The 25982-nt window shown below is 36.6% G+C and overlaps 1 protein-coding gene across 2 annotated transcripts in view; it reads right to left on the bottom strand.

The window, feature by feature from the left end:
• Yme1l1 (YME1-like 1 ATPase) overlaps positions 1-25982 on the bottom strand; it is a 40034-nt gene that overhangs the window by 11687 nt on the left and 2365 nt on the right. For both annotated transcript variants that reach the window (XM_087589644.1, NM_053682.2), the window contains 11 exon segments: positions 24231-24362; positions 21966-22128; positions 20241-20339; positions 17028-17137; positions 12594-12744; positions 10458-10541; positions 7978-8060; positions 5783-5873; positions 2797-2949; positions 2147-2279; positions 1308-1370 (listed from right to left, as the gene is read on the bottom strand). In XM_087589644.1, coding sequence (XP_087445770.1) covers positions 1308-1370; positions 2147-2279; positions 2797-2949; positions 5783-5873; positions 7978-8060; positions 10458-10541; positions 12594-12744; positions 17028-17137; positions 20241-20339; positions 21966-22128; positions 24231-24362 — 1262 coding nt within the window.

The following is a 25982-nucleotide window of genomic DNA, read 5'->3' as shown; positions in this document are numbered from 1 at the left end:
CTCACTGGGAAACCTTTCTCTGCAACTGATAAGAGACCATTACAGAAAATTAAACCTAATCAAAATGCAGAGTTGTAGAGCCCAGTTCCAACTAATACAACTACTACACCTATGGTTCGTGGATCAATTTGGAAGAAAGGATGATAAGACTGTATGAACCAAAGAATCAGGGAACTTTGTAAAACTGTATCTCCTAGAAATGTCAGAAGCGATACTCATCATGTTTCACTAAAGTGGTTGCCTAAACATGACCTCAAAAAGATAATGCTATGTTAGGCAAATGTGGATGGGGAAAGCTCATCAAGTCTCACCCCTAGACAAAGAACTCCAGGTAAGTAAAACTGCTGAGAACAGGAGCAAGTCTTAAACAGGGAAAAGCATCCCAAATAATCAGCCCTAAGAAATATATAGGTAACACTATAGACACTAAATAGGTTACACTTATGTATTTAGAAATACACACACACACACACACACACACAAAGAAAAAAAGATAATGAATTTTAAAAAGAGTCAGTTAGGGGTGAGGGTTACATGAGATGACTTGAAGGAAGGGAAGAGAAGGGGGAAAAATTATACAATTATAACCTCAGAAAATAAAACAGTTATTTTTAAAAAGACACACTCCCTTCTTAACTGCTTAACTGTTATATCAGAAAAAGACAAGGTACTAATCAAAGAAAAAGTAACTTGTATAAGTTTTTTTAATTTAAACTTATTTTTGTTTTTAAATATGGAAGAGGCACAGGTACGTGCCCTTTAGTGCAGGTGCCTACAGTGGCCGAATGAATGTGCTCAATGCCCTAGGGCTGGAGTCCAACTGCAGTGGCTGTAAGCTGGAGAGCCTGGGTAATGAGAACGAAACTCTGACCCATGACAAGGACCGTATGTTCTCTCAAGGACCACTGGGTCATCTCTAGCCTCACTCCCAGGACTAATCTTTAATGCTATAAATTTTACTTTTAAAAACCTTTCCATTTAAATGTGATATATGTTTTAAATATTACTGAGTAGTAATTCTAACAGTTCTAAATTCAAAGTAAATAATCCACCTGGGTTTAATACATTAGGTTTTGCAAATATCACTTTGATATAACTTTAGAATTATTTTCTTCCTTAAGAATTCTTTGTCCACTGGTCAAATTAGGTCACGTTGTCTAAGCCTTTAGCAATCATTATCTGTCTCTGGATTTACCTACTTGGAATGGTCCCTATAAATGGAACTGTGCAAGTTATTTTGTGGTAGGCATCTCTTAGTACAATGTTGTAGCACATATTCTTCACAGAATTTTTCTTTTCATACTTACTTATCTAATGCCTCTGGGAAATTTGTGGCACCTATAATGATTACTCCTTCATTAGGTTTGAAACTAGAAAGAAAAAAAATACCATTTCACTGAAAACTGAAGTATGGCTTACATGTAACAATACCTATATACAAAACCATTCATTGCTAACCTTAGCTGATAATAAGCCTCTGGTTACATAAATCACAAACTATCTGTTACTTAGGAAAACAAACTGATAGAAAAGGCTCAGTTCCTCTTTAAATTTTGAAAAATTATTTTTAACTTTACCAATTCAAATTATGAGGTATTAGACTTCTATTTAGTCAAAATGTCTCACACTGCCACCAAGATAATTTACTCAAGGCAACATTTCTTTATTTTCAGTCATCAACTATACAGAAACCAGTGTGTTATTCCTTAGGTCTGTGGGGAGGGTGGGGTGGGGGAAAATACATTAGTCAGCGCTGGGGACCTAATTTAGGTACTCACACACTAGTAGCAAAAGATCTACCATTGAGCCATCCCTATACTCCATATCTTTCTTTAAATAGACCAGTTTTAACTCAGTTTTCCATTTAAAAGTACAATAAATGAATAAATGAATGAGAGGAGATCATCAGTTAGTAAGGGAAACGATATTGAAAGAAAAATTTGACTTCTTACATTTGACTGTTACCTAAACATATAACATTTAATATCTATACAATTTTATCAAATCTTCCATGAGAAGAATTTGCATAAAACCAAGTTTGTAAATATCAAATACTAGAAGGTATCTGTTACTCTCAATTAACATAAAAATAGTATAAATGCTAACTTTTAAAATATTACATCATATTTAACAAAGGCTCAATTACCCATCCATTTCGGCAAGAAGTTGATTGATAGTCTGCCTTGAATATGGATGCATTGGAGATTCAATTCTCTTCCCACCAACAGAATCCAATTCATCAATGAATATAACACAAGGAGCATTTGCTTTTGCTTCTCCTAAGAAAACAAAAGATGTTAAAATAACTTGAAAGAAATCATAACTTTTTGAACATAAAAATATCAAAACCTGTAAGACTATCAAAGAGTCAAGTTTGGTTTTCTATTCTTCCTATTTGTACAAATATAATAATCAGAATTGAAGCTAATATTAATTATACGCTACGAAATTGATAAAATGTAAAACAAAAAAATTCTCAAGCATTTTTCAACATCAACACTCCCTAACTTCATGCAGCACATCTATCAGGCCTTATGAATGTTTAGCCTGTTTTTGAAAAGAATGCAGGGCCTATAAGATAGTTCAGTAGAAAACGGGCTTGAGTTCAATTCCTAAACCCAAAGAAAAGTGGAAGAGAATTGACTGCACATATTTCACACCTACAATGTAAAACTGTTTAAATAAAGCATACAGCGCCACTAAGTTACCTGGAATTAAAACCAATTATCAGGAAAAGGGTAAATAAAACATTACTGCTGCTCTAACGCAAGAGTCTACAATATACACCAAACATACTAAAAAGATTTCTGATCCTGCTGGCTCCTACACCCACAAACATCTCATCGAATTCTGATCCAGAAGCATAATAAAAAGGAACATCAGCTTCTCCTGCCACAGCTCGGGCAAGAAGGGTCTTCCCTGTTCCTGGTGGCCCCACTAAGAGAATTCCTAGAAGAAAAAGAGACAAGAATGAGGAATTACTTTTAAAGCCCCTCAATCAGAAACTCTAACACAAATATTAATTGCTCTAACAGAAATAACAGTAATGTTCAATATTGCCAAACATGGCAAAAAACAAAACATAAACAAGTTTCTGATGTTTCACTTTAAAATTTTTTCTACAACTAATTTTCTTGTACCATTTAAATATTATTCACAGCAAGGAGAGGTTGCATATACCTTTAATTCCAGGACTAGGGAGGCAGAAGCGAATAGAACTCCATGAGTTCAAAGCCAACCTGGTTTATATAGTTTCAGTCCAGTCAAGGGGAAAGTGTGTGTGTGTGTCTCTCTCTCTGTCTCTCTCTCTCTCTCTGTGTGTGTGTGTGTGTGTGTGTGTGTGTGTGTGCGCGCGCGCGCATGCGTGCACACGCACGCACAAAATCCACACATTAACAGGCAAGACAAGAGTACTAAGCAAAGGAATATAGACTAATTTATAACATAAAATTCACACTAAAAATTAAGCAGCCAAATATAAAGGGAAGAATCCTGATAAATTACTAAAAAGTATTTTCTAGAGACATATGGTATAAACTAAAAAACAAAGCCAAAAAAAGCCAATCTAAAACAAGTAATACTAAATTGGGCTGAGTTAGGTAAGATTAGGGCAGCATCTTTACTTGCAGGTGACACATAGTTGATATCTATAGCTTCATGTGTTCAAGGGAGAAATGAAATATACATAATGCATACAGGCAAACAAAAATATTTGACAAAATGTCAAATACTGTTGAGTCTATGTTGATAATACATAGGTGTTAACTGCTATTATTCCAAGGTTTTCCAAATATTTATAAGTTTTCATAACAATAAGGTTTTCCCATAGTAAGTTGGAAAAAAGTAATCCCGATTCGTATATAACTTTTATAATTTATATTAAAGAGTAATAAAGCTGCAGTGATATTACATTTTAACATTTAAAAAAAAAAGTAGAGACAAGCTAGAAAGCAGCATGAAGGTATTATCATGCTTTAGTGATACCCGTCTTAAGCTGCTTACCACTACTGACTTAATATATCGTAATACATATCTCCAAGTTTTTCCATAAATTTAAATTTATATAACGTTTTATTAGAAATTAAGTGTAACTATAGTTTTTAATATTCTATGATATTATATCACTGTATCCCTAACAGGGAAAAGTTTTGGGAACATTCTCCTACTTTCTCTGTAGAACTCCCAGATGTTCCCAGAAGTCTAAAATCTGGCCTTAAAACTGCAGTGAGTCTGGATCATTTGAAATCACTACTGTTAAAGGTCTGCCTAAGCCACTGCTGTTAAGACTGTCAAAACTTAGAAACAGAACCTAGAGGGAAGAGGTGGGTCATTGAAGGATAGATTTTTATCTCCAATTCTGTGCCACATGCAGTTGTGCCTTCAAAGGGTAGACTGTGTTTGTGTCTTTTATCCTGAGCCACATGCAAAGGCAGGCCTTGGAAAGATAGGCTGTGCCTAGTGACTGAGCCACCCTCTCCACTCTGTCCTCTACTGTGAGATGAGCTTTGTGCTACCAGGCACTATATGCTTAGCCTCACCTCCAACCTCAAAGATGGGTCAGGATTGTAGACTGAAACCTCTAAAACTACAAGTCTGAAACAAATCTTTAAAGACAATAAACAAAAACAAATTATAACCTTTAACATAGAAATTCTATTCCTAGACATTTGTCCCCTTTTTTTTAAGTAACTTCAAATTTCTGTTTTACCTGCTTCACCTCCTACATGTTGTGTTTAAAGGCTCAGTTTCTACCATGGTGGGGATCAACTCTTGGGTTTTATACATACTGGATAACCAGTAGACAGCCTGAGATACAGACCCACCTATCCCTTACAAATTTATTCTATGGAACAATCTGACTGAAGGGCAAAACCTGGGTTAGAGTGGTCATCAAACTGCCATTTTTAGTAGAAAAAGAAAAATCATATAAATGTTTATATAAAAGTACAAATGCTAAAAATAATTACCTTTTTGTCTTCATAATTACAAAGATTGTAAGTACAATTTCCATAGTTCCACTTAACAAAAATCTTCAAAATTTCTCTCATATAAAACAAGCCCGCGGAGCTGGGTGTAGTCCAGTGACATGGCATGGCACTTACCAACCATGCACATGGTGAGTAAGGTTGATCTCCAGGGCAAGACCAAAACCAAACAAATAAGATCAAAAGCATCACTGCCTAGAGTGACGCTGGATACATGCCTGACCTTGATTTGATGGGGGTGACATTACATAGACTGAGATTAGAACAAATGATAATTTTGTGTATAAGCAGGGAAGTTAACAATTTTATATCCGTGTAAAAGTGCAAGTTATAACTATACAAATGCTATAGAAAAAATATCTTTATGTCAGCTTAGAGAGATGACTCCATATTTAAGAGAACTGGATTCTCTTCTACATTACCCAGGTTCAATTCCCAACACCTACATAGCAACTCCCAACCTGTGTAACTCTAATCCTGGGAAAATCTGACGCTCCCTTCTTCCCTCTACCAGCATACACAGGGTAGGTAGACATACACATCGGCAAAACATATGCATAAACTTTAAATTTTTTTTAATGAAAAATATCCTCTTTGGTAAATGTACAGCCAAGTATTTAAAGAAGCATTATGTCTTATTAAAAAGTAGTTATAGAACTTTATGTGTGGAATAAGCACAAATTTTTAAAAACAAAAATTAGGAACCCAATTTCAATCAGTTATAATATGATCAAAAAAAATTTGTAACGTATTACTTTGTTTTATATCAAATCATGTTAAAAGGGAGAATCTCTTACCTTTGGGAAGTTTACCTCCAAGCACAGTAAACTTCTGTGGGTTTTTCAAGAATTCAACCACTTCCTGTAATTCTTGTTTGGCCTCCTCCACCTTAAACAGTGCAATTTACCAAATAATCAAATAATGTTTAGATTATCAAAGCTGCTTCTTTGGTAATCGTATACTTAATGTAGACTTGAGTGAACTTGGCCTTCATCAGTGAAAGGTATTTTTAACATGCTAAAGGTTTTCACCCAATCCTTATTTCCAATTACATTGCAGCCTTACTATGCCAAAGTCCTTTAACATTCACACCTTTACTCAGCAGGAGAAACAAGTCAAATCTGTTGGTCAGGCTAAATCTCAAACATTAGGGAAATGAGAGACAAAGGGCAATCTGAGAATCTAAACTGTTTAGGTTGTGATTACATTTCTAAAAAATTTCCCAAAAGTATCTCTAGAAAATATTGGAGACAGGAAGATTTTTACTAAAATGTTTGTAATGATATTAAGTAATAAAGGTCTATTCACTCCTAGCCTCAAGAGAACGGACACATGTTCATCAAAATGCATGGGGTACATATAATACTAGAGTCCCAAACTACAAGCAACCAAAATGTCTGAGTTAGTTAAAATGAGGAGTGTATTCTGACAGCCACATAATGCAAACTGTATACTCAGGATATATGAAATTCACACAGCATGGCTAGATCCCAACCATGAACATCGTGTTAAACAAAGGAAGGTACAAAACAGGGCATTCTGTGTATACTGCAGCAATTAGGACACAAAGTAGAAGTGAAGTGTCTGCCAGAAGGGTGACTCTCCATTCACTGATGGAGACAGGAACAAGAGGCTTCTGGGAGGCTGTGGTGTTCTAATGGTTTTTGTTTGGCTGAGAACTGATGAAAAACATGTGCTCACTCTTGAAACGTATTATTTATGTACTTGTAAGCAAATACAAACTTCAAAATGACCTGAATAAGTTACTTAAAAAGAACACTTTTCTAAAAAAACCCAAGAATACTGCACAGTGAAAGACTAAAATATATCTACTTAAAATAATAGGTAAATGGTGATTTTAAATTCTAAGAATAAAGCAAGACACGTGAGATACCATTTATTTCTCAAAATAAATACTACCTGCCCCCACTCTCTGCGGCAAAAGTATCTCTAGGTGAGCAACAGAAAAGCTACTGGGTGAGGTAGGTTAAGAGCATCAAGATAATGATGTTCTAAATGGTTCTTCTATTTTGGAAGCAGTACTATATATATACATGTATAATCAAAACTTCTGGGCAAAAAAATGATTGTTATGTAAGTTTTTGAAGACATGGCAAAACTGGGTAATAGCAAACCTATTATGTTAAATTCAATCAAGTTATTTTGCTCACATGAATTTAAATTTTGTCAGAATTTACTCGATTGTGTTGTTTAGTTGTCAGCCTATGTCTGGTTTTATATTTAGACATTGCTTCATCCTCACTGTAGCCAGAAAATTGTATATTCCAACCAAATAAAGCTTCAACAAGAATTCAATTTTTTAAAGATTTACTTTATCACCAGGAAAGGTGGCACATGCCTGTAATCCCAGCACTCAGGAGGCAGAGGGGTGGATCTCTGTCAGTTAGAGGCCAGGCTAGACTACAGAGTGAGTTCTAGGACAGCCAGGGCTGTTACACAGAAAGACCATCTTGAAAAACCTAAATAAATGAATAGATAGATAGATAGACAGACAGAACAGACAGACAGCTAGCTATGCTTTGTTTTTTTAATATTATGTGCGCCTGAGTAGAGTATGTGCATGCTGAGTACAGGTGCTCATGGAGGTCGAAAGATGAACTGGATTCCCTAGAACTGGAGGTATAAGCAGTTTTGAGTTGTGGGTAGCTGGAACTGAACGTAGGTCTTATCAAGACCAGGAAGTGCTCTTACCCACTACACCATCTCTCTAGCCCCCAAAATTCAATGTATGTTTGACTGCAGACCTCGGTAAGAATAGAAAGGCCCCAGCTCCCTATTAATGATTCAAATTTTAAATATCAATCATATCAATCTTTTCCTAAATTATTCACTTTCTGTAATTCAAACAGGGCTCATAGCTTTAAATTGCAAGAAAAGTTTGGGGCAGCTTGGTATAACCAAATGGAAGCCTAATGCAGAGTATCAATTAGACAAAATACAAAGAAAGCAAAAGAAAAAAACCTTAACTTACCCCTTTAACATGTTCAAAAGTGACATTTTTCATCTGGACAGGGTCTACTGCAGAATCAAGTCCTGTAGTTGTCCGGAAGCGCACTAACAGGAAGAAAGTATGTGAGGACATTTGATATCAAAGTCTTGGTGGTACCATCACCAGGCAGGTAGGTAGTCCTGATCTGTGTAAAAAAGACTGCACACTATCTTAACTTCCCTCAGTGATGGACTGCAACCTGGACGTGAAGGCAGATAAAACCCTTTTCTCCCCAAGTTGTTTAAGCGTTTTATCGCAGCAAAAGAAAATTAGAATGATTGAAATTAGAATATCTAACAAGGACTTCAACACTGTGATGTTTATCACTGTCCATTTGATAGGATCTAGGTGAGAAACTTCTGGGCATGCCTACAAAGGAGTTTCTAAATTGGACTGAGATGGGAAGAACTACGTAAATGAAGCTGAGGGTCCTGTCCTGAATAAAGGGGAGAAAATGAACTAAACGCCAACATTTCACTTCTCTCTGAATCCCGGCTGAAGCTGCAAAATGACCAGCTACCTCAAGCTGCTGCATCGACTGTATGCTGAAACTGTGAGCCAAAATATATAATCCCTTTCTAAAGCTGCTTTTGTCAGACATTTTGTTTCAGCAATGAAACAAAATATACCTCTTGACAAAGGCTGAGTCTCCAAGCCCAAGGACCTACCACTACCCCAAAAGACATATCTTAACTCTAGAGCATACAGCTCTTTCAACTGATCCACAGCTAAGCCATACCAGGCTAATTAGTACCTTTTGGAGACTAACAGCTGGGATGGTTTGAACTAGAACATTAAAGTAGACATAGGACTGTGAACAATCGGTCCTTGGTTGGTGGTGCTATTTAGGGAGGTTATGGAACCTTTAGGACAAGAAGCCTTCCTGGTGGAAGTGTGGGCTTTGGGAGCTTGTAGCCTTATCCCACCTCCAGTTCACTCTGCTTTCTGTGTGACTGAAAATGTGATGAGCCACCTCCTGCTCCTCTCCAGCCACCATCCATCCCTGCTACTATGGACTCTAATCCTTGGGTACATAAACCCAAAACAAACTTTATTACTGATTTTGTTTTGTGAGCTTTGTTGTTATTGGAGACAGGATCTCACTATACAGCGCTCTGGCTGGCATGGAAGTTGCTATATACATCAGGATACCCTTCAACTTAGATAAAGACCTTCCTCTGGCTAAGATTAAATGTGTGCACCATGGAACCCAGCTACCAGGTCTTCATTGGCTTTGATTTTCATGGTAAAAATACCTGATCTCACTGTCAAAAGTCTTTGAACCTTGCCTTTTTTTTGAGACAAAGTTTCTCTGTGTAGTAGCTGTGGCTATCCTGGAACTTGCTTTGTTAGGCTGGCCTCAAACTCATAGAGATCTACATACCTGTCTCCCAAGTGCTGGGATTAAAGGCGTGCACTGCTCCCAGACTTTGTACTCTAACCTGCTGATTAATGTTATTCTTCTACTTCACTGCTGTTCCTCCCTCAGCTAACCCTGAAGTGGTAAACTCCATGTATCTATGTTCTTTTGATTTCTAAGGCCTTAAAAGCATGAAGTGTCTTAAAAACTCTAAATATCAGACTCACTAATCCACTCCAAAGTGATTTTAGGGTCTCATTTTTCTGGAGGTATTATTAAGTAACTAGTTGGATAGTTAGGTATTAATAGGCTTGAGGGTCACCTCATAATCAGCTTTTAAAACCAAATGTTTTACCTGTATGAATGTATGTGTGCACATGTGTGGCCTCTTGTGGAGGCCAGAGAAGGGTATTGAGTCCCCTGGAGCTGGAGTTTAAGGTGGTTGTAAGAGGTGTGTGGGTGCTAGGAACTTAACCCAGGTACTCTTCAAGAGTAGCTAGCTAGTACTCTTAACCACTAAGCTATCTCTCTAGTCCCTGTATCTTTATGCTTCATCATCCTCCAGTTAAATAGTAATCATGTCAAGTTTAGCTATTTAGTGATGACCATCTACATAGTTCAAAATAAGATTTAGCTCCCATAAACAGTAAGTCTTTAGCTCCATTATTGGTTTTAAGAGCTGATTATAAGGAGACCCTCGAGCCTGATAATACCTAACTATCTGGCCCCAGCCATACCAAAAACTGATGGTTTGATAACCCAGGAAAGCGCTTAGGAACAGCATTTTTTTTTTAACTATGATAGTTTTAATTCCTAAAATTATTCATTTAATAACTTAGTATTCTGATATACTAGCCACAGAAATAGAACTTTGAAAATATTACTTTAAACCCAGCATAAACAAAATGTTACACTAATTTTTTTTAAGTCCAAACTAAATGGACCTTACTTTTCAAATATTCTTCCCAATTAACCACAACCCGAAGTTCAACAAAAGAAAATTTTGGTAGGACAGTAATATATTTGTTACAATTGTAAAAAATATAAAAGCCAGATGCTTTAAAGAGGAAATAAATTAACTCAAATATATGAAAGTCTTTACCAGATAAAAATGGATTTTTTAAGAGTCCATAAATGCCAAACAGGAGCAAAACAAAGAGAATCAGACGAGTTCGCCTTAAGGAATCTGAAAGAGGAAAAGGCCTTGAATTAAATGATATCAATTAAATATAACACCTTATGGTCAAGTATTAGTTACTACTTCGTTCTGATGTATTAAGACTTTAAGATGAAAATATTCTCACTGGTAGAATGTTTATTATGCCTGAAGTCCCGGGTTGAATCCTCAGAAGAACAACAAATTGTTTTTAAAGTTTAGGTTTACAGAAAAGTTGAAAGTGTATTTTTACCACCCACCTTGTCCCCCCATCACCAACTAACATGCATTTATGCAGTAAACTTGTTAGCAAGAAAACCAGTATTCATACAGTTTTATCTGGTGAAATTTATATGAGGGCTTAATCTTGATATGATATGATCTTTTGTTAGCACAAAGACTAAGTAAGGTTTTTATTCATTCTCTCTCTCTCTCTCTCTCTGTGTGTGTGTGTATGTGTGTGTTTTCTTGTTGCTGTCTCCTTCCTTCCCCTACAATAGTTGTCCTTCTACTTTCATATTATTCATATACACGTATTTCATACAGTTCACTTTCGATTCTGCATGCAAAAATACTTGCAATTTTTGTCCCTCCAACTTAGCATACAAATAAATGTATACACATGTGCACAAATCCTCACACAAACTCTGCATAAAAAGGAACATTAACATCAGAATCTGGCTTTTATATTTAAGATGATAATATTCAATTCCATCCATTTTCCTGCAAGTCACATTTCATATTTCAGAATAGCTAAATAATAAAATCCCACTATATATAAATACCACATTTCATACATTATTCTGTTGATGGGTATTTGGGCTTGCTCTAATATCTTGGCTACTGTCCCATCAGCTAAGTAAAAACAAATGTACAAACATCTCTTTGCCATGCTTAAAATTCCTTTGTTTACATTCTCAAAAATGGTTAAATATAACTGGACTATGTTCAGTTCACGTTTGTTTCCTGGGGAATCGCTGCTTTCATCGTCCTAAGGACTCCACCAGGTACCCCACCATCAGCAGTGTGTAAAGGTCCTTCTGTCACTCCACCAGGTACCCTACCATCAGCAGTGTGTAAAGGTCCTTGGGTCACTCTCATCAGTGGTTGTTTATTTAGCGACAGCCACTCTGATTGGAGATAATCTCGGAGGAGTGTGAGTTTCTTTAATGGCTGAGGAAGTTGAAACTTTTTTCATATACTTACTAGCCACGTGTAGTTATCTTTTGAGAACTATCCAATTCATTTAACCATTTACTGATCAGATGATTTGAGTTTTATGATGAATAAAAATTGAACAATTGTTCATAGATTCTAAACATTAATCTCATCGGGTTGGCAAAGTTTGTTCTTCTATTATAGAAAACATTACTTTACTTTCCTGATTCCTTTTGCTGTCTACAAGCCTTTTAATTTCATATACTTCTACTTGTCACCTTTTACAATTATTTCTTGAACTGCTAGAGTCCATCTTGGAAAATTCTTTCCTATGCTTGTATATTAAAGTGTTACATGTGTGTTTTATTCCGGAAGTTTGAGTTCTGAATCTCAGGTTAAGGTTTTTACTCCATTTTAATTTTTCTATAAAGTGAAAGATTAGGATCTCATGTAATCTACATGTGGCTGGGGCCATGTGTTCCTCCCAGCACCACTAGTTGAAGAGGTTATCTTTTTTTCTAATGCACATCATTACCTTTGTCAAAAACTTGATGGCTACCATGATGTTCTCTAAGAGAACGTGCCTTGTATTTATCAAGGCACAATTTTTACTCTTTATTTTTACTTCCATTCCCACACAGCTTAAGTAATCTTATGTTTTACTGTGGATCATGATCAATATTAAGACTGATTTTCTAAAGTTTCTACAGGACAGTGATATTGCTCAGCAGGTAAAAGCTTGCTATGCAAGCCTTGCAACCTGAGTTTAAGTGCTGGAATCCATAGAGGAAGGACGGAAAGCAAAAGGAAAGAACTGATGTCCAAAACCATGAGATCACCACACGTGTGCTGTGGCACATGCAGCCCACCTTCAGTCACATCACACACAGGTGTCTTTCCAACTATCCTTCCTATTCATCGTACCATTGGTCTTCTGTGTAAGAGCTTGAGCTTTGAGAAAACCCTCTGCAAAACCAGTTTTAAATGCATCTTGGTGAGCTTCAGGTATGTTTTTAGTTTTCATAAGTTTGTCCAAACTCTCAAGATCTGTTCCTCTGTCCCGCAAAAGAAACCCCTAAAAATGTAAGAAAATAAAAGTGTCAGAAAGATACAAAGAAAGAAGGCAGTGTCTGGAGATTTTCAGTTTACTGGACAAAATTAAACAAATAGACATACTTTACAAATAATTTTGATATTTTGCTAAAAGCAACTGGTATAGCAATATAATGACTGCTAGCTATGGAAAACAAAATCTCTTACTGAGAATGGAACCCTGAGGCTAGAGAGATGTCCCATTCTCTTGATATTTTGGCTACATGCCTTGCCTTTAACGACTGAGCCATCAAAATCACAGGCAGAAAGTTAAAGAAGTAGATTAGTTGACAGTGTTTGCTGAGCATATATAAGGCCTTCAGGTTGATCCACAGAACCAAGTATGTAGTACAAGTATGCAATGCCAGCACATGAGAGGTAAAAGCAGGAGAACTGGAAGTTTAAGGTAGCCCTTAGGTACACAGAGAGACATGTGCTATATGAAACCATCCTTCCAACTTCCTCACCCCCTCCCCTAAAAGTCATATAGCCAAAGGCATCATGTCACAGGTCTGCAATTTTCGGACTTAAGAAGATGGACTGAGTTCAAGGTCAGCCTGGGCTGAAGAAAACTATCACTCACTTACAGAGAGACAGACAGACAGACAGACAGACACAGACAGACACACACACACACACACACACACACACATACACAAATATAAACACAGGAAACAGACATCATGAGCAAATAACTTGAAAGAGCAATGTGAAAAACTGTACAAAACTGTAAATAATCTGGTAAGATATAGTGCCAAGAAGAGAGCAAGGGTATTTAATGAATGACCATATTCAAGATGAGAACAGAAGAATCATAAATAAAGTACAATTAAACGCTATGTTATATGAGGCTGTGTTGGGTAGTAAAGTGGAGCAATGCAATTAATGAGAAGCAATGATAGTCTAAGTTTGGAGGCAATACCGAAAGTAGCAAGAGGAGAAACAAAGGATTAAATGAGTACCTAATAGAGTAATCCAGGCAATAAAATGTTACAGTTGTTATGAATGGCAGTGCACCAAAGATGAAGAGAAAGTTGTAAGAAGTGTTGGCTGTGCAAAGTAGCTCGTACTTGCAATCCCAGCTTTGAGCTGCAGCAGAAAGATTGCCTTCAGTTTGAGACCAAAGTAGGCTACATAGTGAGGTTTAGAACACCTGGACTATAGACTGAGACCCTGCTCAAAAAAACAAGACACATAAAACAAAAAGAGAAGCATTTCAGGTTAGTGGTATCAATCAGCAGCAGATCACTTGGCTAGAATATGAGAAGCCCAGGTTCAATCCCTAGGGCCACCACTTCCCCACCAAAGGTACTTGAAAGAAAAGACAGCCTTTTCAACAAACAGTACTGGAAAATTTGGACTCCAAAATGCAAATAAATGAATAAATAAATAATTCCTATTTCTAACCCTGAGCATAACCCAAGCCCAAATGGATCAACAACTTGAAGACCTAATACCCTAAAACTTCAAGAAGAAATGAGGACTAATACTTCCACTTATCAGCAGACATACTCATAGTTCTGAATAAAACTTCAGTAGCATAGGAAGTGAAAATAACAAAGAGGATCTCAAAAAGTTTCAGTGCAGCAAGACAGACTATTAAGCAAGTGAAGATGTAGCCCACAGAATAGGAGATCTACCAGCAATGCATGTGACATAGTGTCTAGAACATACAAAAGAACACAAAATACTAACCATCAAGAAAATAAGCAGCCAGCAACAGAATCGTAGAGGAAATTCTCAAAGGATATATAAATAGCTAATAAACCCTTTAGAAAATATTCAGCATACTTAGCCTTCAAGAAAAGGAAAATTAAAACTACTTTAAGATTTGAGGAACACAAATAAAAAAAAATGCTGGTGTATGGGAAAGGGAATCCTTATAGACTGTTGGTCAAAGTATAAACTAGTACAGCCACTCTGGAGTAGCTCAATCTAAAGACTCCTTAAACTGAAAATAGAACAGCCATATGGCTAAGTTGTACCATGGGTGTTATATGCTACTACAGAGACATATACATTACTATTCTACTTATAGTAGTAAGGCAGTAGAATCAACCTACTTGGTAATGTATGGTTAAGAAAAATGTGGCCTGGTCATGGTGCTGCACACCTTTAATCCCAGCACTTTAGAAAGCAGAGTCAGATAAAACTCTTCTGAGTTCAAGAGCAGCATGATCTATATAGTTAATTCCATGATAGTCAAAGCTAGGTAGAAAAACCATGTCTGAGAGACAGAGAGAGAGAGAGAGAGAGAGAGAGAGAGAGAGAGAGAGAGAGAGAGAGAGAGAGAGAAGGGAAGGAGAGAGAGAGAGAGACGGACACACAGAGAGAGAGACAGAGACAGACAGAGAACGCACGAGCATGCGCGAGCGAGAGAGAGATGCATATATCCAGTGAACTGTTATTCAGCTGTAAAAAAAATAAATATGTAGGTAAATGTATGAAATGGGAAAAAAAAATATACTAAGGTACCAGGCCCAGAAAAACAAATGCCATGATCTCTCTTGCATGCAGACTCTAGCCTCAAACCTGTGTTTTGTGTATTTAACTTGGAGCCTAAGAGGAAAGCCAAGAAACTAGATAATGACCCTTTGGGAGGAAGGGAGATGGACAAGAACAACATCCACACCTTAAGGAAGAGTAAAATTACAGCTAAAAAGAGAGAGGTAGAATACTGGCAGCAGAAAGGCGTTAATGGGTCTAGGGGAAACCTAGAAGTGGAGGGACAGCTAACACAAAGAACGTGTACAAATAAGGAAAGCTGTATCTCACACCCCAATCTGATAATATGTGAATACAATAGAAGACGTGAAAAAAGGGGAGCAGTGGAGGTTAAAGTTAAGCACATACGGGCAGGTAGATAGATGGGGTAACCAAAATTAAGGATGGAGACAAAGCCTTATTCATATATCAATAGTATGCTAACTTCAAAATACAACTTGAAAATAGTTCAAATAGAATTATCCTGCAGAGATAGACAATGTGGTTCTCAAAATCTATAGGTAATTAAGTTACAATACAAGGAATGAGAGACTTCTCTACATATCGTTGGCCAAGGAGGCCTAGGGATCATCAAAACAACACAGGCTGCCATTATCCTTGTTACCTACCAAGCCTACACACACAGTGAACCTCACTGCTGAACACACCACACATGTTGGTTACAGTCTATACAAAACCGATCTCAAACTGAGAACCTTCCTCCCTGCATGCCAGCTCTCATAGTGTTGAAAGATGCAATGCAGGTTATTAAGAGAGAAAACCATCAGTGATCTTAACCAGCTTTATACCCTGCATGCTCCAATACTGACCAGCCAAGCAAGAAAAGTCTACTGGTACAATAAAGGCATGGCTGTTACTAAGGTATCTAACCTCTTTCTTAAAGGAGTGGAGACTCTTCCAGTGAAGAAATTCTACACCTGGTACTGTATCCTGATCAAAAAGCCCACAGCTGGAATGGTCAGATACCAGAGTAAAATCTGCTATTAATATTTTTGCCAACTGGTGATGCTTGCAAGTGCTTCCTAAATATTTATAACCACAGACTTGGCCTGCTTTCAACCTTGGAGAAAACAACTCCTTTTTGCACTGTGCAGCAGCCAATGAAGAGATGCAAAACTAGTAAACTACTAAGAATAAGAGAATGAGTGTTCAGCCCTAAACAGGACATCAATATCAAATACCCCTCTCCAACAAGACTCCAAGAATATAAAGGGAGAAACAGGAAGATTTAAGAACTATTGCACGGGAAGATGCAATGAAAATGCTGTGAAATGCCTACTGGGTATGATACAGTTATAACTTCATGAACTCACAGCCACAGAGATTAGCTGCATAAGATCAAGCCAACCAAAATTCTGACATGGATGTGGTAGGCAATTTTCAGGGCTACCACTTACTTTTCCTAAGGATGTGGCCATGAAAGAATTCCCATGCTCCAGTGAATAACACAGATGCATATATGAGCAGCACCAACTGGGCTAAGTAGGTTATAATATAAAATTTTTTAACTTTAAAGATATGAAATTGGGAGGCAGACAATGAGGGGAAAACATATGCAAAGCTAAAATAAAGAAATAGAAGGTAAATATATTTCACTGAATACATGTATGAAATTCTCAAGAATAAAGAACTATGTTTAAGGATTTATAGGCACAATAATTATCAGTGATGTAGTGAGAGCTCCATCAACCAGAAAAAAATGAAGTTTGTGGTCTCAATAGTTGAAAGTTATTACTTTCTAAATCACAAAGAAGTAATTACCTTCACAAATGATGGTGCTATATTCTGTGCTTCTGCTAATCTTTCAGAAGTAGATTGCAAACGCCGTGTCCTTGACTTCAAAGTTTTGAAACCACGAGACTGTATGAAAACTGAACAAAACAGTGCCAGTTACTTTGTAACTGTAATACAGGAAAAGGATCACATGTAAAGTCTGACCCGTAACTATACATCCTAATTAGTATCTAAGTTCTAGAAATGTTGACAAGTCCATACCCTTTCCATTTTTCCAACAACTTTGAACATTTTATTTCATGTTGACAGGACAAAGTAAAAAGAGGATTTATAATATAACATAGAAACAAGAAAGTTGCAAATTGTGACTCTTTCCCAAAAACAAAAGCTAAATTATTGAAAGTGATTAAATATAAACAATTAACTTAAAATTGTCTTTGATGGTTGTTTATAGTACAAAAAAATCCAACTAAATATTAATTCCTTATATTTAAAATCAATTTCCCAAAGTTATCATTCTTAATAATTCTATAACTACTCTTAAATACCTGTACACACACTATTTTTTTACTTATTTGCTAGGCTGGAGTTTACAATCTTCTAGCCTTTCTAATGCCAAGAGCACACACAAGGTTACACACATACTCTCCCTGCAAAAAAGTATTCCAAGTGGAGTAAGCTAGCATGTGCCTATAATCCCAGCACCCAAGAAGATAAGACAAGAAAACCATGAGCTCAAGAAGACCATGAATTACCTTAGGCTACATAATGAGACATGGTGTCAAATAAAACATTCTAGAAATATAGTTTGCTCAACTCCATGGAAATATTTCAGAATACAACAGAGTACATTCAATTTAATGGTCATTTATAATTTCTTAATTTACACTAAAGACTGTTTTGAGAGTGCTATCTTTTTGTTTGCTTTTTGGTGCTGAGGACTAAATTGAAGTCATAGCTCAAGCACACCAAACATGTTCTCTACACTAACCTCCAATTCCAGTTCTCCAACTCCATTTCACTGCCAAACATAATACCACAATAAATTTTCATGCTTTTTCAACATTTGAAAACTAAATTCCTAAAAGTAAAATTAATTTTAAATTGTTACATTAAAAAAACTCCTTTTAAAAGGATTTTCTATGAAAATTTTTCACATGGGGCTTTTCAAGGAATAATTTCAGTATTGATTTCCCCCAGTCATAAGATAGTACTTGAAAACTGACTGAAATTCTCAGTTCTCGGGTATTTTTAAGCCATCATACTATATTTTATTTCTACTGTTTGATACTTAATCTGACTTCAGAATTCCATAAATTCTTAACATACATATCATCTGCCTTAATCACCCTTCTGTTTTAGGCACTAACCATTTCTTCAGAGGATTACTGGCCTTTGTTGAATTTAGTTCCTTCTTTTTCAGGCTATAAGTACTCTCCTCAAATGTGGAGAGTCCTAGTATCCAGTTCTTTTCATTTTAATACAGTCTTGCTATATAGCTGAGGCTGGTCCTGCCTTGCCTCTCAAGTGCTGGGATTACAGATGTGTATCATCATAGATGGATCCCATTTCTATTTGTAAATAAGAATAGAATGGCTGGTACTGACAGCAAATGTTTCCTCAATACCACAAAGCAATAATGTACTGAAATTACAAATCACGAATTATGTGAATGAAGACAAGTATATACACAATTCAAAACCAAAGTAAGCTTGCCTTTCTTCTTTGGCATCAAGGCTCAAACCAGAGCTCTTGAAAGATCCCCCAAAATACATACACAAATGCAGTGCCTATAAGGGAAGGTGTTTGTTGCTAACTATAGCCTTAAGGTTAACTCCTACATTTGCTCTATGATTGGCCCATTCCTGGGAATCTTTCAAATGTTTACAGCATCTACAATCCTGTACTAGTTTTGTTTTATAAATGTGGCATAAACTAGGGTCATTCAGAAATAGAGAACCTCAAATAAGGAACTGCCTTCATAAGATTGGCCAGGAAGCAAGTGTTAATAACTGGTGTAGGAGGGTCCAGCCCACTGGAGCTGCTGACCCCACTGGGCAAGTGATATCGAGTTGCATAAAAAAGACAGCTAAGAAACCATGGGACTTCTCCCTGGTCTCTGCTTTAGTTCCTGCTTCTGCTCTGACTTCCCTCAGCGATAGACTGTGATTAGGACCTGTGAGCCAAATAAACCATTTCCTCCCCAAGTTGCTTTTGGTCAGTGTTTCATCGCAGCAACAAAAGCCAAACTAGGACAAACTCCAAAGCCCATTCTTATTGACTCCAAGTTTGGTATTTTCCCTAAGTTCCAGAAAATAAAATGTTTCACATCATTACAACACTCCTATCGCAGTGGTTCTCAACCTTCTGGTTGCTCAGACCCTTTAATATAGCTCCATGATATGGTAGCCTCGCCAACCATAAATCCATTGCATTCAGTATAATTTTGCTACTGTTATGAATTATAATATACGTATCTGATACATAGAGTAACTAATATTCAACCCGAGAAAGAACTATTCAACCCCCAGGTTAAGAACCACTGTTCTATCCTAGCTTGCATGAAAGCAGCAAACAATGCTATTGATCTGGTATCGATCTGATATCATGTACTTTACAGCTTTATTTAAACTCCTCATATTTCTGCGACGTTAATGTACATTGATGTTCTCCAGTGAGAGTAAGTAAACAAATATGCTTAGTCGATTATTTTGAAACAGGTAGAGATGAGCTTCCCAAGTCTGATTTACCTTGGTCCTTGGCACTCACACAGCTTAGCCTCTACTATTATTGCGTGGCTCAGAGATTATAAAGAGGACCAGACAAAGGGCTAAGCAGCACAGACTGCTCTTCCAAATATCCACATGGTGCTTGCAGCGTTTCAAGAGCTCTGAGGCCCTCTTCTGGCCTCAAGGGAAACCAGGCACACATGTTACACATGGTACACAAACATGCAGGTGGAACATACACACATACAAAGTAAGAAATACTTTTTTCTACAAAAGTTTAAAAAGAAAGCACATACCTATAACCTCTAACACAGAGGCTGAGGAAGACTACAAGCTCCAAGCAGTCTAGTGTAGTGAAACCTCTACATCAAAAATACAGAACTAACCAAAGAGTAATTCCAACACTTTCAGTCTATTATACAAAGAATAGGTATTTCAATCACCACCACTAACAAAAACAAGTCTTATTAAATATAACTATGTTTTCAAAATAAATGCAGTTGTTCTGTACCTGGAAAATTCTGAAGATCTGAACAAATGCTCTGAAGAGTTTTTGGATGTTGCCTGTACAAGCTAGAGGAACGTAATGTACTGAACATATCTAAGTGACCTGGAAGGAAATTGCAAGGTGAAATTGTCAAGTGAAAAGCAAAATCACATAAAAAGTTGTATAAAATATAATTTATAAATACTACGAAAAAAATCACAATACATGTATAATTTTACTTTTAAAAAGACATCTGATGCATTAACATAACTTCTTTATAGCTCCCTATCACTTACGGTGAGATTACTATTTCTCTCTGGAATATGATTATATGAAACTGAATTAAAATCAGCAGATAGAAGAACAGCTTCTTTTACTACAAGGACAGAGTAATAAAGAGCGGTGACTGCTTAGGCACCATTCAAAGTTCTGATGCTGTGGAACAGTGCACACAGCTTCTAATGTGACCTCATGTATCTAGAGTAAAGCCAGGTGTGTTAGTGAGCACGTTTAATGCCAAAGCTCTGGAGGTAGAGGCAGGTGGAACTCTGAGTTCAAGGTCTGCACAGTTTATATAGTGAGTTCCAGGACATCCAGCATAAGGAGATCCTGTCTCAAAAAACAAAACAAAAACAAAAAGTCTGTAGCACTGCAAAGCATGAAGGTTCCTTCAATAGCCAGTCAGGTTTACAACCTTACAGTATCACTGAACTATGCTCTCAGTCCCAACACCTCAGTGATTACTATTTGTCTGCATGTCCAGTGAGACTTAAGGCATCTTTCAAAAATTCCCCAAGTGTCCAACTAAGAAACTCATTCCTAATATCTCTGCATGCCCAAGTAAAGCAAGTGCCTCATATTATGAGAATTTTAAATTGTGAAAATGCAGATTAGAAAAACATGAGAATAAAAGTACTAAAACACTTAAAATAAAAATGTGTCCTTTTGAAGATTTTCTATGGACCAAACACTTTAGGACATCTCTGTCCTACTCTGAGCATTCAAACCTTAAGTTATTATATTTCTTCTCACTCTTTCATTCTTTTAATCTTTTATTCTTGCACTCCTACAGTTTAAACTGATTTTTAGAACATGATCTTCCATCAATACGAAGCAGGTATTTTGATATTTTAAGAAGGCTTTAAGTTAGGCAGAGGCAGGCAGATCTACTACTACCTAGTTCAGTGACATTAAAAACAAAAAAAGTCACATGTGGCCCAGGCCTAAATATAATTAATCCCAGCTATTGAAAAGGTTGAGACGGGGTTGGGGATTTAGCTCAGTGGTAGAGCGCTTGCCTAGGAAGCGCAAGGCCCTGGGTTCAGTCCCCAGCTCCGAAAAAAAAAAAAGAAAAGGTTGAGACAAGAAGACCATAATTTCAAGATCTGCTAGGGCTACAGAATGAACAAGGCCAGCCTGGGGAACTTGCCAAAACTCTGGCCAAAAAAATAAGGAAGTCACTCACTAGTAGAGCACAAGTGAGGTTAAGAATTCAACCCCATGTAAGGTGTGCAGTTCAATGACAGAGGTTTGCAAAGTGAGAGTAAGCCCTGATGTTAATATTATAGGAAGCAAAGGAGTACAGAGAAATTCTCTGCACTTTAATATTTTTCTATAAATCTATATTTATAGCAGTAAGAAAAGTATAAATTTCAAAAAAAATCTCAATAGAACTGGCCCATAGTAAATGCTACCACACTGCACCTATTATATCATTGTTTTAGTTAGAAATGACAATAACTAACATACCATATTTATTTTCAAAAAAGGACTGTGCCGAGATATGAGATGTATGCCAACAGGAAGAAACTCTTTTGTCTTTATAAAATCCAGGAAGTAAATTTTCTACCAGTTTATCAATCTGTCCAATTTTCAATTCAGATAATCCAAGGTCCCTTAAATTAAGCACAGGCTAAAAAAGACAAGTCAGTTAAATTAACATTAACCAAACACTTAGAGGATACTTATCAAGAACAGTAAGGATTTTTTAAATATAAGCATATATCAATTTGTTTTTAATTTTTAAAAAAGTTAATACAAATATTTTAATGATTCTTGTTTCTTTAAGGTTAGTCATATTTGACCACCACCACCCGAAAAAAATTCCCTAATAGTTCCCTTAAATAAATGACATCACTGAAACCAAAAGAACCAGTTAAGCATTCTGAGTCAGAGAAGTGAAAGGCTTTACATTGTTTTTCTTCTCTTCATACAAAGCACTGATCTGGTGCCAACTTAACAACCATCTACCATTCACAAGAATAATTATTTGCTGGGTGGAGTACAGTAAAACAGACTATGTTGAGACAGATCATATTGATATAACTTCCATTGTAATATAACTGTTTGTTTATTATTGTTATTAATCTTCGTAACTTATAAATTCAACTTTATAGTATTTTCAGTAGGGAGGCTTTCTTAGACTCTATGATTTTCGGAAAGCAGGATTATCAAGAGAAGAAAAGCAATGGAACACCTACAAAAAGGAGCAAGAGGAACTGGGTAAAATAAAGGATAAATATGACAAGACAAACTTTCCATTTAATCAAAATGTGTTATCATGCCAGGCATGGTGGGACACACGTGCAATCCTAGCAGAAGGTCCCTGAGTTCAAGATCCTAAGCCATGATGACATCACCACCTCAAAGTGGGCTTCTTGCCTATTTTCTATTGTCTTCTGCCATAGGTTCTGATACCAAAACTAACTATATCCAGTATTTACATGTTAAAAGTTGTGAAAAACTTCACATTTTTTTCTTCAATAAAAAGTACACTCAGGAGGCGGAGGCAGGCAGATCTCTAAGTTCAAGGTCAGCCTGGTCCACAGAGTTCTAGAACAGCTATGGTACACAGAGAAACACTTGTCTTGAAAAGAAAGGAAGAAAGAAAGAATATTCTGAGCTTTTAACTATCTTACTAATAAAATTTAGAAATAAACGGTTCTTACTTCACAGCTTGCTGAATCCTTGCACACTATTTATAAAAACACTGAAAGTGTAGTTTCCTGGCCTACAGGTCTAACTTCAAGTACTTATGCTCTATTCTTTTTGTTGTTTTGTCTTTTAATTGGTTGGTTGAGACAAGGATTTCAGCCCATTTAATCTATCAATAAGGCAGTAGACAGTGACTGTATTACTGTGCTGCTTACTTCCTCAAGACACCGGTAATGACTGTCATTAACCTGAGCATTCTCAGTCCCACTCTTCCCACAGAGAGCTACTGGCAACTGATGATTGCTGAGGGAATGCTATCACTTCCCTAAGGGATCCAGTCACTAGTACATTACCCATTCTCCAGAAGTAAGTCATACAAGGTACCCTAGTTAAACTCAGTGGGTCACTAACATGCCGCACCATACAACACCACACAACAACACAGACACGAAAATGAGGGAGGAGAGTGTGGGGCAGGCAGGGGGTGGGGAAGGGACTTGTTAGAATTCAAAGGAAATGAGATAAAAATGACAAAACATATATACAACTATGAAAATGTCAATGTTTAAATTTTATTTTTAAAAGAAAGAAAAGGGGCTGGAAAAATGGCTCAGCAGGTAAGAGCACTTTTTCTGTTGTTACAAAGGACCAGGATTCAGTTCTAGTACCCACATGGTGGCTTAAAATCATCTGGTAACTAGTTTCAGGGGATCTGACACCCTAATCTAACCTCCAGGGACACCAGTTACATATATATTTATAGGCAAACATTTATACACAATAAATAAAAATAACTAAAAAAGTTTAATTCTTTTTATAAAAAACTAATTGGTATCAACAAAGAGTAATATGTTATGTACATAACAAATATAATGTCATGTTTTAAAATAACCAAATAAACTAATAGTCTTAATACATACAGCAAACAACAAAAGCCAGAATTAGCTGTCTTCAGTTACAAAGATTAGCTGAAAGCAGAAAGCATTGGTATAAATGCTTAAGTGAAAATATCTGTGTGATTAAAATTCACCATACCAAAAGGCTTTCTCATATAGTTCAGATTCAGATTAACTAGCTCACCTCACTACTGGGAGCTTCATGCTCAGCAACTGTATCTCGATGCTGTTTTGGAGAAGCAGATGTATTGACGGAAACGGATATATTTTTTGGTGAATGGAAGGCATTGATGAGATGACTGAGAGGAACTGTAACCTAGAGAAAAATAAAAGTTCAAATTAAGCAGTCTGTTTAAAAAAAAAAACAGAAACAATCTCCTTCTTCTTCTAGTCAGAATTAAGACCTGTTAAAAGTTAAAAATACGGGGCTGGAGATTTGGCTCAGTGGCAGAGCGCTTGCCTAGGAAGCGCAAGGCCCTGGGTTCGGTCCCCAGCTCCGAAAAAAAGAACCAAAAAAAAAAAAAAAGTTAAAAATACACCAGATGTCAAAATAATGGAAAGGCTAAGATATAGCTCCATGCTAGCAAAGTAAAGATGACCTCAGTTTGAGCTCCAGCACCACATATACATTCAACAGATTAGCATAGACAAACACGTGCAAAAATACTGTCCACATTCATTTACTGCTGACAAGAAGAAAATTGGTTTGTTCTTTGATGATACTACCTTGGATATGTTAGAAACCAGGCATGGCGGTACACTCTTTTTACCACAGCAATGGGGAAGAAGACAAGGCAGATCTCTGAATTCAATGTCAACTTGGTCTACATAGAGTTCAAGGCCCACCAGGACCACACACTGATGTTGTCACAAAAATTAATTAATTTGAAATACATAGACTCTCATTCTCTAAAGTCTACTCTCTAGGAACTCATTCTAAGGAGACAATTCGACAAATGATGTGCACTAATAAGACAACTTCTTCAACACAATTTTAAAACAAATGGAGAATTTGAGAAAACAACTATTAGGGAAGCAGCAAAATAAAAGGCACTTCCACAGAAAGGCTTCACAAACATTAATGTTCTAATAGCAAAAGTTCACACCAAGAACTTTCTGATTTTTGAACATTCCCATTGCCACCATCTTGCTCTGAATCCCACCACCTAATCTCCTGTTTCTGCCCTTACCCAGCTGTAACATACTACCAAAGATAAAAGAGTCATAATTAAAATCTTCTAGATCATGCTTCTGCTTAAAATCTAACATCTGTAGAGCCTGAAAATCTTCTACAGTTGGTTTTACATTCCTCACTTCATCACATGCCCCTTCATTCCCTGTATCAGAAATGGCGCCAAGAACACATGAAAACACTGTATTTACAATTACCAGTCTATAATATATGAAAGTACATAGGGCAAGTCCTGGAGAGAACATCAGTTGAGGACATTCTCTACCGAGTTATGATGCAAAGCCCTTCTGCATACAAATTCACCACCCAGCAGGTCAGTCAATCACTGCCTCCAGGAGTGGGAATTACAGTTTGATGAAAGTATCTGCTCTGGGACTATCCATTCTGGGACTATTTGCAGATTCAAGTTACTCGTTAGGACAAACACAATGTAATCTATGGAGCTTATGAAATCAAAAGCTTCCTAACTCAAGAAAGTCTAAGAATATAACAAAAGCTTGGCAAGAGGAAGACTACAAAAATTAAGAATTTCTTTTGTTGTAGCAGATTATCCAACTAAAAGATAAACTCCATGTGGCAAGGGCTTTTTCTATTTCAGTATTAAATATTGCATCCCAATACAAGTATGAATATAGAGAATGCTAAATATTCATTTGTTGAGTGAATAAAATAATGGGCTATTATAAACCAAGTCTAATAATTTAACTAACTTAATCCCTGACTCTAAAATTAGTCAGTGTTATA

The sequence above is a fragment of the Rattus norvegicus genome, chromosome 17, assembly GCF_021556685.1.
Source record: "Rattus norvegicus strain SHRSP/BbbUtx chromosome 17, alternate assembly SHRSP_T2T, whole genome shotgun sequence".
NCBI lineage: Eukaryota > Metazoa > Chordata > Mammalia > Rodentia > Muridae > Rattus > Rattus norvegicus.
Note: the sequence above shows the minus strand (reverse complement) of the source record. Positions and strands in the feature narration are given on the sequence as shown.